This window comes from Ostrinia nubilalis, chromosome 15 (genome assembly GCF_963855985.1).
Source record: "Ostrinia nubilalis chromosome 15, ilOstNubi1.1, whole genome shotgun sequence".
NCBI lineage: Eukaryota > Metazoa > Arthropoda > Insecta > Lepidoptera > Crambidae > Ostrinia > Ostrinia nubilalis.
The window spans coordinates 7,671,565-7,687,209 of record NC_087102.1 but is presented as its reverse complement, the minus strand read 5'-3'; the positions used below and the strand labels follow the sequence as shown (position 1 = coordinate 7,687,209).

Genomic DNA, 15,645 nt, shown 5'->3' with positions numbered 1-15,645 from the left:
CCGTGTGCACTGTGCGTCCCCTCCCCGCCCGCCGCGCCCGCGCCGGTCCTCGTTTGTCAACTTTACTCCCAGGGGTATCGTGGGTCTGAAGTGTAGTTCTTTAACGAGACCCACGATACCACCAGGGGTATCGCCAGGGGTATCGTGGGTCTGCAGTGATTTTTTAGAACACTTACCTCCAGTAGGCCTAAGATGCGCGCCGCGATAAGCGGTTATCACGCCATTTTATCGATTTTGCCCATACATTTTGACGTCGATAAAAGTTATCACGGCGCGCATCTTAGGCCTACAGGACGCCATTGTTGTTCTCACTAGCACTAGCGCTATTTTCGGCTAAACGCCCCCATTCTTTGTGCTGCATTGTCAGATTGGTCAGATGCACAGTCAGATCACGGGTCATTTATGATGGTCCTAATTTCCTAGTAGGTAGTTAGTACCCCAGATTAATGTTAAGTATAGTACCCAGAATGTATCAGAGATCGACAGTGTGGAAAATCTTTTAGAATTTACATTATATTTTGTACAAATAATTAACAATTTTATTTCTTTATTCAGAAAACCACAGCTCTTTATAATAATAATACAAACAATATTCTTAAAACAACATCATTCTGTGGTAAGTATAAAACAAAGCATTTTTAATGTATTAAAAATTATGACATCAATAAAACTGCTCCATTTGATTATGGGTTATTAAGATTAAAAAACATTATTTTATAAAGCTTTATTTTCACATTAATTAAACAGTGCTTGGGCCACTAGGTTTCTTTTTCGGAGCATAACCAATTCTATTATGAATTTCTTCGGTTGTTTTAGTTGCCCCTGCTCCTGCTCCTGCTAATGATTTTGGAGTGTCGTCTTGCATTTCTGATGCTAAATAGTTAGCTTGTTCTCTACGGAATATTTCATATTCTTGTAAATCATCTAACTTTAAAGTTATTTCTGTTAGAGGTCTTCGAATCATTTTAAAAAGTTGACCTGTAAAAGAAATATGAAGTTTAAATTTTAATGATAGTTTTTATTTAACATTTTTTGGTTTTAAATAATAATAGAAACAGATACATATTATTAATTTAAAATTGATTCAGATAATAATTCAGGCAGGCTATGCGGCGTCAGTATTATTGTGTGGTACTTCTTATTGTTCCCGCGGTTCCCTTCCCGCCAGTGTGCCCTATTCATGAATAAAAATATTGTTAGGTTGGTAATATGCGCTAGTGACGTATCTTCCAGAATAACCAGCTAAATGATACTTAAAAAATGAAATCTGTCTCTGCTCGCGTCGCTTGACGCTGATCCTAATAAAAATAAATTCCCTACTTAAAAATATTTATTTATTTTTCACCAACTTATACTATCTTTACAGGTCAATAACCTAATGCGATAGAATAAATTACACTCGCGAGCAAAAGTATGGAATCATTTTGATGAAGTTGTTTCCACGCGATCTTGTGTACTAACTAATTTGTAAGTAACAAAAGAAGTGGCACCATTTTAAAGATTAAACTAATATGTCTAATTAATATGTATGTATCGAATATGTCTTTAGTCAAATAAAATACATTTCAGATCCAGATAATGATTGGATAGCTAGTTTACGACACGAGCCGCCAAAGTTTAACAAAAGTACAAACCACGGAAAAAAAATTCAACTTAGAATACGATTTAAAAAAAATTAAGGTGATAATGGATTGCTAATGATCTTAAAAACGTCTCTAGCTTCTCTTTCCCAATGATCGCTTTTCCAATGATATTATCACATGCAGTAATTATAAATTGAAATTTCGTCAAAAATTCAAAGTATAAGGAAGAAAATGGAATAATGCAAAAATTATCCATACAACAAAAATCGATTTGTGTCGATACAAAATTACCGGTAACGAGAACGTAACCGGTATATACGACAAACGAAACGATATACAACATCATCACAACACTAGCCTTTTTTCTTTAGCGTTGTTGTTGGACACGTCACGTCAATCGTTTTGCTTTTGCGTGGCATCTGTTTCATGTGTCTGTGTCACATACTCTACTATATTCGTAATTTGTGCATTATAGTGTTATTTACTAGAAACAAATAATACATACCAGGATGTTGTACCTTGAAGATTATCTGGAAAGTAAGTACTGTGATTCCGGATTGATCGCTTGATGACGTAACGTAACTCTATTTGGTTGGTATTACTGCATTGTGTATTTGTGACAAGGCGTCCTTGATACGAAAAAAAAGGCGCGCGCGAGTTTTAAAAAAGATAGACAAATGAAATTATTTATTTTAATCAATTATTGAATTAATTATTAATATTTCAGTGATTGAACATTTGCCACAAGAACTAAGAGACCGGTTTACAGAAATGAGGGAAATGGATTTATCTGTTCAAAGTAAGTTTTTTAAAAATCATACAGTGATACAACAAAGTTCTAACCGTATACCGAAATTAGCATTTTATAATAAAGTACAATAGATACAATACTCTCAGAAGCTACCCAAGCTGCCATTGAATTAATTAATACGATGACATGTACAGGTGACTTAATTAAATCAAATTAACCAATTTTACTAATTGTCTAGATAACATGGATACATTGGAGAAACGAGTGCGAACTCTTTTTGGTGGGTGTAGGAGAGGAGAGATGAATACAGACCAAGCTAACACTGAATTTGCTGATATTAAACATGGTTACAACAAAACTCTAGAAGAGGCAGATGAAAAAGTGGCTCTAGCTAACCAAATGCGAGAGCTAGTAGACCGCTATTTGAGACGGCTAGGTATGTATTTTATATTATTAAAAAGAGTATTATTAATTTGTATTTCACAATATTTTATAATAGATTGATTATTAAATTAAGTAGTATGTAAGTTCTTATTTTGAATGAGAAAAAGAAATGTATTAGGTATTTTTCTTTTAGATACTGAATTGCACAAATTCAAATGTGAATTGGAAGCAGACAACAAGGGAATAACTGAACTCTTGGAGAAAAGATCACTTGAGCTGGATGTCAATACTAACCACACTAGTACTTCTAACAATAACCATTACAAAGAAAACAGGTTGGTGTAGCGTGTAGCTATTTCTTTGAGTTTCTCTATACGGGTCATTCCACAAAACTATGTCAACTCTTAGTCCGCGCCACATTTCACATGAAATATTTGTTAATATTTTATTCCAAAATTATTAAATAACAGCTCGCAATGTGCTTTATTCATCACCCATTTATATTTTTTGAAACTATTTTTAAAACATCTTAAATTACTTTTGAACGACCCAAAACGTCATTCCCTAGGCATGTCCGTACTCCAAAAGTTTGTGTTTTGGGACCCACATTTATAAAAACATCAACATTATCCTTTGTTTTAATTAACGAATAATCTATTTAAATGTATATTACATCAAATTCTATTAATATTTTGCGGTTTCAATAAACAATAATTTGATTTTCTTTAGTTGAAAAAGAGTCTACAGCTTTTAGCGTCATTCCCTCGCCACGCACTGATTTTATAATTTTGCGCTTTAATATGTATTTAGAGTGAATGACATTTAGTTGAGTTTAAAGTACGATACGAAGTTATCCTCAGACCATACTGGCTTTGCGGTAGCCGTTTTTTGAATTAGTGCAAACGTGCCAGTTGTTGGGGAAACATGTGTTAATCCAGTCACTTCGTCAGTCCCTAGTTGAGTAGCTTTATTGATTACAATAGGAAATTGTATATAATTTAATAGTATTTACGTGTGGTTTTTAGGCTATTTTCGGCACATCGCATTAAGCATCTTATAATATTATAAAGTTAATCTGCATTTGTGTTAAGTTTTACTCCAAATCGTCAGTCCCTAGAGCGTCAGGCCCTAGCTTTAAACGGCACTTGGGACTAAATTACTAGTTAGGGAATGATGTTTTTTATACAGGGTGTTAGGTAAATGGGTATATGAGCCGACACTAATATTAATTATTTAATTTTCATACAAATCGGATTTTATAAAATTTATTTTGTATGAAAATTAAAAAAAATAAAATGACGATATCAAATTTCTGACTTCACCATACTATTTATATGCATATGTTAACATGGGCTAGTGTCGGCTCATATACCCATTTACCTAACACCCTGTATAGTGATAATAACAAAACAACTACATTATGTATATTAACTTATCCGTAAATTTTAAGGTTATAAGTTTTATACTTTATTAGAAGTCATATAGGAGTAATGTAGTATGAAAAAATTGAAAATTATAATTTCTCCTAAAATAAAGCATAAAGTGACTGGCCCTTTTAGACATAACATAATTAATTAATAACCTATAATTTACACTAATAAAGTATTCAAAAGCATCTTAAAAAAGTTACGGACAAAATGACGTCGAAAATATACAGATTTTTATGGAATGACCCATACATATACTAATTAATACCTAGTTACCAATATTATGGTATTCTTCAAGGTTAGAGCTAAAATATTGTCATTTTATTTACAAAAAAAAATTCTATGTTTCTTATTGATAAATGAGTTTTTGTGATTTCCTTGAGTAAATTTAATTTGCAATCATTTGTAATAAATGATTATGACATTTTCTTTTGCAGATATCGAATCCGCAACGAGAAACGTCGGGAGAGCTGGGCGCCCAAGGACTCTCGTTCCCACTCTACTACCAGCAGCCTATCAAGAACTGATACTGCTATACAGGTCCATTTTACTTGGCCTTTTTTACCTCCCACTTGACCCCATTCTCTGCATTTTTATGACCACAAATAGTTATCAGTGATGAAACTTAGTACTTTACTCACTTGTTACGGAGTAGATTGTATGAAACCATGACGTTTTCCGAGCTGATTGTATTAAAAGTGGTAAAATGGCAACAACATACAATCCAAGATAAATCTTTACCATGCTACAGCAATAATTCAGAAAGTTTAGTAAAATTCGCAGGAAGTGTAGGCGCTGAATGCTTCCGCTTCGAACTGACCAATCTGGAAATCATTGGATGAGGCCTATGTCATTCCTGTCCTGTAGCTAAAATGATACTGAAACATTTTTAATATTCCATAGGCGGCTCTCGGGCGCGAATCATATACGCTGGGACACGCAGGCAGTGCCATCGCTGCTGCCGCCAGTCAAGCTATTGCAGCCACACAACAGGTATATTATTTATTTATTTATTTAGACCTTTGCACATAAAACAGATGTACAGTGTTATATTACACATAGATATGCAAAAAATTGCTATGCTTACTTAGTTTTATTATGTAGAATGGGCTTGCTCTTGATAGCAATCTCACCCGAGATCTGTGGTGACGCGGGCTTACCCAGCAGATTTGGAAAATTTTATCTTACCTACTCAAGAATAGAATCGGTTTTCGCGATTTAATTATCGCTTTTCGCGCACTTTCGCACTATGAGAAGAAAATGCAATGCATTTACTTCGGATACTACAATTATTTTACTTTATCATTTCTGCTTGCATTATTTGTTGTTGCAAATATAGTGTATCTTCAACTTTTATAATTTTTGCATGTATTTCGTAAGGAGCTAGGCTCAAGTATAGTGAGTACCGTTTGTTATTCAAGTTCTGTATGTTTTATAATAAGTAATTATTGCTAGATTCTCATATAGTAGGTAAGTATTTAATAGCCGGTGGAACGCAAATAAGCCCCATTTTATTTTTTCATTATAAATTCTGAGGTTCGCTATACGCGCATGACCAGAACAGCACGGTAAAACCTTGTTCGCTCTAGTCAGTCGAGTAACTGACTATTAGGAATAAGCAGGAGGGACGCTTGGTATGGTTTAGTCGAACCAATCCATTTTGTTCTATTTCGACAGGCGAGTAGCACTCCCCACCACGCGTCCCCTCGCTCGAGTTCATATAAAAATCAGTAATTACCTGTAAACTGTACTCGACCAAAGTGCGTACGGTAATATAGTCAGTAGCGAGTAGTTTAGACATTAATTAGGCGAGTTACTCGACTAGTCTGTAAAAGCCATAGGAGCAAAGGTAGACTGACCGATTGCAGCCAATGTCGATTTGTGTTTAGATGCAGCAAGGCCGCCGCACCGCGTCGCTCAAGGCTTCCTACGAGGCTCTGGCGGGCGGCGAGCTCACGCACCAGACCATCCACACCACGCATCACACGCATGACCACGGTACAGTTCTCATTCATCCTACTAAGTAATATTATAAATGCGAAAGTTTGGATGTCAGAATGTCTGGATGTTTGTTACTCTTTCACGCAAAAACTACTGAACGGATTTTGTTGAAACTTTACAGTAAATAATATTGTATTGTAACCCAGATTAACATATAGGCTATAATTTATGCCGATCTGTGACACTAAATTTCACGCGGGTGAAACCGCGGGCAAAAGCTAGTCTTCTATAAGCTTTTAGTATGGGACCGAGATTGAAATATCGAAGTTGTCATTATTGGATTATTAAATCAGGCAATTATTACAAAGCAAAGCATTAATTTATCTGTGCCTAGAAATAAATGAAAAAGTTTTAACTTAAAGTATAGTAGAATAAATAAGTTACAACCCAGTTAAATTAACTGCGCACCTGCCTGGAATGCGACTCTCCCTCGCACTCACCCGTACACTTTCCGCGTTCGCCCCATCCGAGTGTCGATGAGACGTCACGGCAGCCAGGTGCGCAGTTAACTTGACGGGGTTGTAGACAATACCCATCAAGGTATAAATTTCACTGTGGAGTTCAATGTCTATTTGACTAACTGTGTACAATTTACGTTATACCCAGCGCATTGAATAGTTATATTGAGCTTAATATGGGCCGTTTTTTTATCAATTACAATTAATTATTTTACAAGTTGTACTTTAATACAATTTTTTCATGTCTAGGCCATGGTTTGACTACTAGTCACAATCAGAGCAGCAGTGCGCACGGTCACCACACAACTTCGCACAGCCATAACGCCTCGTCCTCTTCAAATAAGAGACAGAAACAGAAGTAAGTGTTTTGTTAGATTTATATGTTTTTTTTAAATTGAAATACACCTCGTTCGTTACAATAATCGTCTGTAAAAAGTGTAGCGGACCAGTTTGTCGACAGGCTGCCCTTAACACTGAACAAACTGGCACTGCCCTGAGATAAAAAATAAGTTCTTTCCCTAGGCTAACGATAAAACCGCTTAAATATAGCTGTCTCTTTTTGTGTATTTCTTTCTTTTGTCATTTCGTGTGGTACACAATAATAGGTGTTTTTTATTATTATTGCTCAAGTTGTTTTTTTTTTTCTTATTCAAGGAAGAGCACTTACGCGTCATCTTCAGTTGTGGCGACACACGCTCAACCGAGCGTGACGGCAGCCAGCCGGTCATCTTCGCCTGTGGTGTAAGTTGTACCAATTTTCCTTTGGAAAATGTGTCATCATCATTTCAGCCACAGGACGCCCCCTGCTGAACATAGGCCTCCCCCCTATGATTTCCATATCGCGCGGTTGGTAGCGGCCTGCATCCAGCGCCTTCCTGCTGCCTTTTTGATGTCGTCGGTCCACCTTGTAGATAAACGTCTTACGCTGCGTTTTCCGATACGTGACTTCCACTCCAGAACCTTGCTGCCTCATCGGCCGTCAGGCCATTGGAAAATGTGTAATATTATGTATTTCCAGAAACCTTGAAGGTAGTCAAATGCAACTTATAAATTAAAAACCGAATTAAATGTTACAGAGAGCACCTGTAATATTTTATTAAACAAAGACTTAAGCAATGTTTTTTTTTCAGTAATAACTTGGCCAATGTTGCTATTGAAGAACCAATGGAAGAAGAATGGACGTACGATCCAAACGAGCCTCGGTACTGTATTTGCAACCAAGTGTCCTACGGCGACATGGTGGCTTGCGACAATCAAGACGTAAGTGTGACAAAAATAGTTTGGAAATGTAATTTTAAAACTGTGTTTAACAATACTTGTTGTGGGTAAATCCGGCTTACTTTTCAGTATTACTAATATTATTTTTATTTCTGTGCAGTGTCCCTACGAATGGTTCCACTACCCGTGCGTCGGGATCACGGCGCCGCCCAAAGGGAAATGGTATTGTCCGCAGTGCCAAAACAACATGCGTCGAAACCGCGCACATCGAAAGAATTAATTGTATTATTGTTGTTACCTCAATCAATGTCTAAATTATACCGTAAACCTCTTTAGAATCAATTTCAATAATGTAAAAGTATTGTATTGATTATAATAAACAACATTCCTCTTAGAGATAGTAGTGTTATTTTGATTCGAAATGTGTGATTCTAGATCTAGATTAGAGAAAAGATAGAAGCGGAGCAAGTAGAATAATGATGATTACTATACCTAAGACTACACCTTACGATGCTTGTTCGTGCTTCGGATACTGAATAATAAGGTCGCGCGACGAAAGTTAAGGCCAACATCTACTCGAACAGAAGTACTGATGGCTCCAAGATGTACTCACAATCACAGAGCACGTAATAGCTCACAATGATGTAATGTTTGAATACAAACAATACATTGAATACGTTTATTACCTCGCCTCTAAATATATGTCAGCAAGGGAGACAAAGCACTTTGTCAGTCCAACTACGCAAAATATCAGCGGTAGACAGACAAATCTTTTTCTTGTGTTGATGGGGGTGTGCAGGCCTCCCACTAGGTGGACCGACGATCTGATGAAGGTTGCGGGAGGTGCCTGGATGCGGTGCAGGACCGGTCTTTGTGGAAATCCTTGGGGGAGGCCTTTGTCCAGCATTGGACGTCTTTTGACTGAAAAGAACGAACGATGGGCTCAACTCTCGTAGCGCGACCTCTAAAATATTTGAATACAGTACACATAAATCAGTCAAAAAATACGCAAGACTCAGCCAAGGCCAACTCAGCGTATAGAGATACAAATCTAAGCTTGTATTGGTCGCTTACTCTCTCTTCCTCTCCTCCTATCCCCCCTCAATAATTAATTGATAAAATCATATTTAGCTGCAAGACTCAATTCCTCTGCCTGCCCTGCTGACAAAGACGTTGAAAAAAATTTGCATCGTTTTGTTCGTCTATGGCACAGGTCTATGGTTTCAGGGTATGTTCCGATTTGCACTGTAAGGTCATTTAAGATAAACGTCCATGGGTCATCGAAAAGCTTATTTTTGTATGGAGTTTCAACGGATTCGATTTTCGATTCGATCAATAAGTCCACTTGTTCTATCATATTAACATCATACCATACCATACCATAATTCTGCAAATAAACCATTTTCATTTTCACAATTTTCGAGATAGGAGGAGTGATTTCGAGAAAAAGTTTAAGACGGCAGTGCTTGCAGTGCATATCGGAACATACCCGTTTGGCATTTTCTAGAAATGAAATGTCATGTCATGTCATTGTCAAATTGACACTATAAATTTCCATGCTTCTTGCTTTTTCTTCGGCATTTTATTTTGTAAATCCTGGTTTACGTTGAGTTAGGTACCGCATTTTCTAAAACTGAGTCTTTCCGAAAAAATCTGTCAATATGTCTGAAGTTAAAATCAAAGAGGTGAGAATATTTTCTAAATAGTTTTCCACTTGCTTCAATGACCATTTTTCTTTAGCCCTGTATCATAAACTGTTTAAATTTAAGCTTCGTAGTGACATCGATGAACTGAATGAATTACTCAAGCAAGCCAAACGCAAAAAAGTTCAGGATTTGTTATCTCTCGAAATCCGCAAAATGGAGACGGAGTGGATAAAGTTAAAAGAGAGTGAAAATAAAAGTGCGCCGGTTGATGTTGCCCCTTCCGCATCCACAAGTGTACCAGTCCAAAGCAAGAGATATCAAATTAAACTTAATGGTTATGGTAAGGTTCCAAATGCATCACTTAGGCCCAGAACAGACGGTGAAACGCAACTGCAACGAAACTGCAACTGCTAGTTACTTTTGAGTTGCATCTAAGTTTCTGCCATAGCGTCCGTTGAGAGACCAAACATGACGCGACCAGTTTGAAACTTTCAGTTTCAGTTTCATTCATCAGAATCATCAGAAAGTTGCAGTTTCATTGCAGTTGCGTTTCACCGTCTGTTCTGGGCCTTACTCTTTTTACCTATTTAATGATTTTGGTGCAAAATTAGTGTTAGGCCGCATTTTAATCTCGCGATTCATTTACAGGCTGGGATCAATCGGATAAGTATATTAAAGTGTTTGTCACACTGAAGAATGTGCAGTCAATTCCAAAGGATCAAGTTTACTGCAAACTGACGGACAGATCAATGGAGCTACATGTTGAAAACCTGGAGAACAAGGACTACTTGCTGGTTATTAATAAACTGCTGGAACCCATCAGTGTTGAAGATAGTCATTGGAAACAAAAAACAGGTGATTTTACTTTTGTCTTTGGTATTTTATAAGTAATCTCGCTCTATACTGTTACCTCCTAAACTATACAGGCTGGTAGTGTATTTCCCAGACCCATAAATAAAATTAGAAATATTTTGTTCAACAACTTCTATCTTCTGATTGGTTGCTAGCACAATTTTATTCTTCTTGTTAACTATATTCATTCATACTCAATCATCTATTGCTACGATTGAGAAATGATATGAATTAAGTCTGCAACTGCTGAGAAACTACATACATTTGAAGATTGATTGATAAAGATTTTTGATTTAACTAAAATTATATTTTATTACAGATATGGTGGTGATATTCTTGGCCAAGGCCCATCCAAATGTGAAGTGGTCTCATGTAACAGAGATAGAGAAGAAATTTGAAGACCAACGCAATAGCCGTTTCAAACCTGATGACATGGAGACCAAGGATCCCCAAGATTCAATCATGAATCTGATGAGGAAAATGTGAGTATTAAAATCCAGTCATTGTATCTTTTGCAACTTTATTTGAAACTCTATTTAAAAACTACCTTTTGCCTGCGGCTCCACCCGCGTGAAATTTCGTTTGTCACAGATCGTCATAAATTATAGCCTATATTATGTTATTCTGGGTTATAAACAATAATACTGTAAAGTTGCATCAAAATCCGTTCAGTAGTTTTTGCGTGAAAGAGTAATAAACATCCAGACATCCAAACTTTCGCATTTATAAAATAGTAAGATGTGTTTTTTTTTTATAATGTAGAATTTTAGTGATACCTTTTTTACCCGACTGCCCCAGAAGGAGGGTTATGTTTTTTATTTACCTTACTATATTATTTTATTACTTTTTACAGGTACGAAAGTGGTGATGACGAAATGAAGAGAATGATTTCAAAAACGATGTACGAGTCTCAACATAAGAAAAAAACTGATGTGGTAGATTTATAATTTTATCTTATACCTTTTTTTCTAAATAATGGGTTATTAGAAGACTGGTGATTCACTAGTCTTCTAATGGTGATAGTTCAATTGTTGGGGATATTTTTGAAAGAATATAATAGGAGATCGGAAATACCAGACAATTTAATTCCTTTTTGTGAGATCTAAAAATGTAGGGGAGACCGGGGCTGTAAGTGCCGGGGGTAAATTGTTCCGATGCAAAATATCTCGACAACAGAAAGAATTAGATATGTGATCATATCATTTCATATAATGCCTAACAGTTGGCCACATGCGACATAATACGATCACATATCTAATTCTTTCTGTTGTCGAGATATTTGCATCGGAACAATTTACCTCCGGCACTTTCAGCCCTGATTGAATAGATTGATTTCAAATCAAATTAAAATAAACTACTTAAAAATAATCTTTTTTGAGTTAATTTCAAGAAATTATGTAATTGTGAATAGTATCTGATCCCCTATTGATTAAAAGCTACATAAAACCGTTATATAACAGTATGTTAACTTCAGTGAATGTTCCAGGATTTTTAATCACATGTACCTAGTTTCATAAATATTTGGTTTGTACAATATTCTGAATGTTTTTTTATTATAGGTATGAGTTGTGTTTTACTGTCTGTGACAACCTGAATTTATGCCTATATTTTATGTTCTTGTAAGTTTACCTTAAAAATAAGTGTAATGTTTTTGAATAAAAACTAGCTACTTAATTTTTTTAAATAATCTTTTCATTACTCCCCATATTTTTATTATTGGTGAGGATGTATGATTTACACATTTGGTAAATAAAACATTTTAAAATCAAAAATGGTTAGGGTTAGTAAAAAACAACAATTTGACTTATAATAACACATCTATATTCATCTACTAATAAAACATGAAATTTTCAACATTATTTTAAGCAAAGAACATTAAATATTATTGCGAGATATAAGTTGGAATGTTCAATCTGTCTTGATAAGCGCCTGGAAAGGTGTTCGTAGACCCAGGGATCTGGAAAGAAGCAAAATAATTAATAAAACAACCCTCGGAGGGAAGGAAAGTAACATTAACCCTTAAATGCATAGTGTTGCCATATGTCTACGAAGTACTTTTTTAATTATAAAAAGTACCACATTTTATAAGCGTTTCTGAACGTACGCTAATATCCTAGAAAACATCATAATAAAAATAAAAAAAACGCAAATGAAGGTAGATTTGAAAAAAAATTAACCGATATTTGATGTAGCGATTGCGAAAGAGAAAAAATTGGTAGTGTTAAAATTTCTGGTATTTGAATTTCGGATTCAGTGAGAATTAATTGCTAAAACGATTGGAAAAAAATACATACGTGTTAGAAATAATGTAAGAATTCATTATTATAACTTATTTTTTTGGTAATCTATCCCGAATGTGCCTTCGACTTGGTTTTTGTGTATGTAGCCAAATGTCTACACCATGCGTTTATGTCATAAAATTGTTCTATGGTTTGCTTATTTGGCTTTTCTTTTCAGCATGTTTGGCTCGCTATCTGAAAAGGAAATTGAGGCAGTTCTTGCTGTTTTAAATGATGGTGCAGTCTCAGAAGATGACGAAAATTTAGATGATGATATCTTGGATTATTACCCAAACGTACGGGATTTATTGCATGATCTGGATGAGGAATCCATAGATCATAATCTACCCTTGGAACATAACGAAGACCCTGGAACATAACGAAGATGTGATCTAATATATGTTCCTCTTCATAGACTATGGGAGGGTTATGTTCCAGGGTCTTCGTTATGTTTCAAGGGTAGATTATGATCCATGGACTCCTCATCCTGATCATGAAATAAATCCCGTACGTTTGGGTAATAATCGATGTTATAATCATCTAAATTTTCATCATGTTCTGAGACTGCACCATCATTTAAAGCAGCAAGAGCTGCCTCAATTTCCTGTTCAGATAGCGAGCCAAACATGCTGAAAAGAAAAGCCAAATAAACAATCCATAGAACAATTTTATGGCATAAAAACGCATGGTGTAGACATTTGGCTACATACTGTAAATTTTCAAAAATATACTTTTTTTTCGTACTAAGATTTTTTTTATTATTTTTCCCCTTATCTGTGACTAAAAATCTAATTGAAATATTTTTTTCATAACTAAATAAAAAATCATGCATTTAAGGGTTAAGGTACGCGCTTATACGTCAGTACAGTCGAGAGCACTTCAAGCTTAACATCTATTTATTTATATAAGTTGTATTAAATGCTATTTTACTACAGAAAAAAAAACATCACCCATGTGCTGTCGAATGTACAAGAAGAATAATATCTATTCTAAAGACTTACTTTGTTTTCTTTTTGTAGCTGCTGTTGTTCATCAACATTGGGATGAAAATGCTGCACAGGTAGATTCCCTGCATTGTGTAAATCAGGTTTTGCCAGTTATTTTCATATGCTTTATTTTCATCTTTGGCTCTAGTGTTGCCGTCTGTGCTTACTTGGTTTCTGGAGGAATCGCTATTGTACTTCATTCTACTGTCAATATTTTGCCTTTCGGTAGTTTTAGGAACAATGGTGTTTCTATTGAATTCTTTCATTTCATGTACTGCGCGAGCCTGCCTTCGGTCATCGGTGCGCAGGGAAATTTCGCGTTCAACAATCCTGGAATCTCGACGCGATTCAGACATAGTTCGCATTCTGCGCTCATTGTTCCCAGTGCGGAAATCTCTATTTTCAGAGTTTCTTCGATGGCTCTCTCGCACTTCTCGATGTTCTGAGTTACTTCTTTGGCGAATCACGCGGCGTTCATCATTTGTATCGCGGAGTGCTCTGCTTTCATCGCGCAGTTCTTTCTCTGCGCGATTCATAACTGTTCTTTGAGCGATATCGCGCTGCGTATTCTTATTTCCTAAAGTTTCACGTAACTGTTGCCTTCGGCTTCGTATTTCGATCCTATCATCAGCAACACGTTCAGTACGGGAACCATAAAGATTATTCTTTTCGTGTTTGATTTCATAAGCTCGATCACCAATGTTTGTAGATACTTTAATTTCATTTGTTCTCCTTGTGGAGTGCATCAGCAAGCATCCATCTCTGTTATTGTCTTCCCGACGTGTTGTTGAGAGGCGAGAACCAATTTCTCTTCGGATGTCTAATCTTTCTCGCACGCGTAATTCAAGATTCCTCCTTTCAACTTCGTTGATATCATAACGTTTTCGTTCCCTCATTTCTCGGTTCTCTCGGACTTCAAAAGTAAGTCTTCTGTCGTCATTGCTTCCTCTGGAAAGCCTGTCTAGAGATCGAATGTTACGCTGATTTCTTAAAGCAAAGCGATCACCTGAAGTTCTGCGATCTAGAGTTCCATCGCTTTCAATGCGCCGGGTATCCGTAGATCTTGAGCGTCTTAGCTCATCGCGAGTATCTCGCAAATCTCTGCTCCTGCGTACTTCGTCAACATTATCGCGCATATGTCGGATTCCCCGTGTTAGTCGTAATTCGATTGCGCGACGTTCAAAAGCGCGACGCTCTATGTTTCTATCAAGATTTCGGCCGTAGGATATTATGTTTTCAGCAGACCTTGCATTCCTGATTCTATTATCACGACGACTTTCTCGTTGTTCTAGTTTTTCATCAATATTGCGTGCTCGGATTACTCGGTTTTCTTCAGACCTTGCATTCCTGAAGCTATTATCACGACGACTTTCCCGTTGCTCTCGTTTTTCATCAATATTGCGTGCTCGGATTACTCGGTTTTCTTCAGACCTTGCAAACCTGAAGCTATTATCACGACGACTTTCCCGTTGCTCTCGTTTTTCATCAATATTGCGTACTCGTAATACTAGGTTTTCTTCAGATCTTGTATTCCTGAACCTACTATCACGACGACCATCTGGTTGTTCCAATTTTTCGTCAATGTTGCGTGCTCGGAACACTCGGTTTTCTTCAGACCTTGCATTCCTGAAGCTAATATCACGACGACTTTCTCGTTGCTCTAGTTTTTCATCAATATTGCGAGCTCGCACTACTCGGTTTTCTTCAGATCTTGTATTCCTAAAGTTATTATCACGACGACTTTGTCTTTGTTCTTGTTTTTCATCAATATTGCGTTCTCGGATCATTCGGTTTTCTTCAGACCTTGTATTCCTGAAGCTACTATCACGACGACTATCTGGTTGCTCTAATTTTTCAACAATGTTACGTGCTCGAAATCCTCGGTTTTCTTCAAATCTTACGTTCCTGAAGCTATTATCACGACGACTTTCTCGTTGCTCTAGTTTTTCATCAATATTGCGAGCTCGCACTACTCGGTTTTCTTCAGATCTTGTATTCCTAAGGTTATTATCACGACGACTTTGTCTTTGTTCTAGTTTTTCATCAATATTGCGTTCTCG

General features: G+C 36.3%; 3 protein-coding genes across 3 annotated transcripts; 2 read left to right on the top strand and 1 right to left on the bottom strand.

Annotated features, from left to right (window-relative positions):
- Positions 1-1,963: 1,963 nt before the first annotated feature.
- LOC135078858 (inhibitor of growth protein 3) lies at positions 1,964-8,218 on the top strand. The gene is made up of 11 exons (XM_063973423.1): positions 1,964-2,120; positions 2,311-2,382; positions 2,573-2,770; positions 2,912-3,053; positions 4,583-4,685; positions 5,049-5,138; positions 6,035-6,143; positions 6,854-6,962; positions 7,259-7,345; positions 7,735-7,864; positions 7,983-8,218. The coding sequence occupies exons 1-11, from the start codon at positions 2,093-2,095 to the stop codon at positions 8,100-8,102; spliced, it is 1,188 nt and encodes a 395-aa protein (XP_063829493.1). The 5' UTR covers positions 1,964-2,092; the 3' UTR covers positions 8,103-8,218.
- A 1,124-nt stretch (positions 8,219-9,342) lies between these two features.
- On the top strand, positions 9,343-12,007 carry LOC135078880 (calcyclin-binding protein). The gene is made up of 5 exons (XM_063973454.1): positions 9,343-9,507; positions 9,592-9,808; positions 10,117-10,323; positions 10,640-10,802; positions 11,174-12,007. Exons 1-5 carry the CDS (start codon positions 9,484-9,486, stop codon positions 11,265-11,267), a joined length of 705 nt encoding a protein of 234 aa, XP_063829524.1. The 5' UTR covers positions 9,343-9,483; the 3' UTR covers positions 11,268-12,007.
- A 111-nt stretch (positions 12,008-12,118) lies between these two features.
- On the bottom strand, positions 12,119-15,398 carry LOC135078873 (trichohyalin-like). Its single transcript, XM_063973444.1, has 2 exons — positions 13,601-15,398; positions 12,119-12,277 (listed from the first exon to the last, which is right to left on the bottom strand). The coding sequence occupies exons 1-2, from the start codon at positions 15,370-15,372 to the stop codon at positions 12,229-12,231; spliced, it is 1,821 nt and encodes a 606-aa protein (XP_063829514.1). The 5' UTR covers positions 15,373-15,398; the 3' UTR covers positions 12,119-12,228.
- Positions 15,399-15,645: the final 247 nt, after the last annotated feature.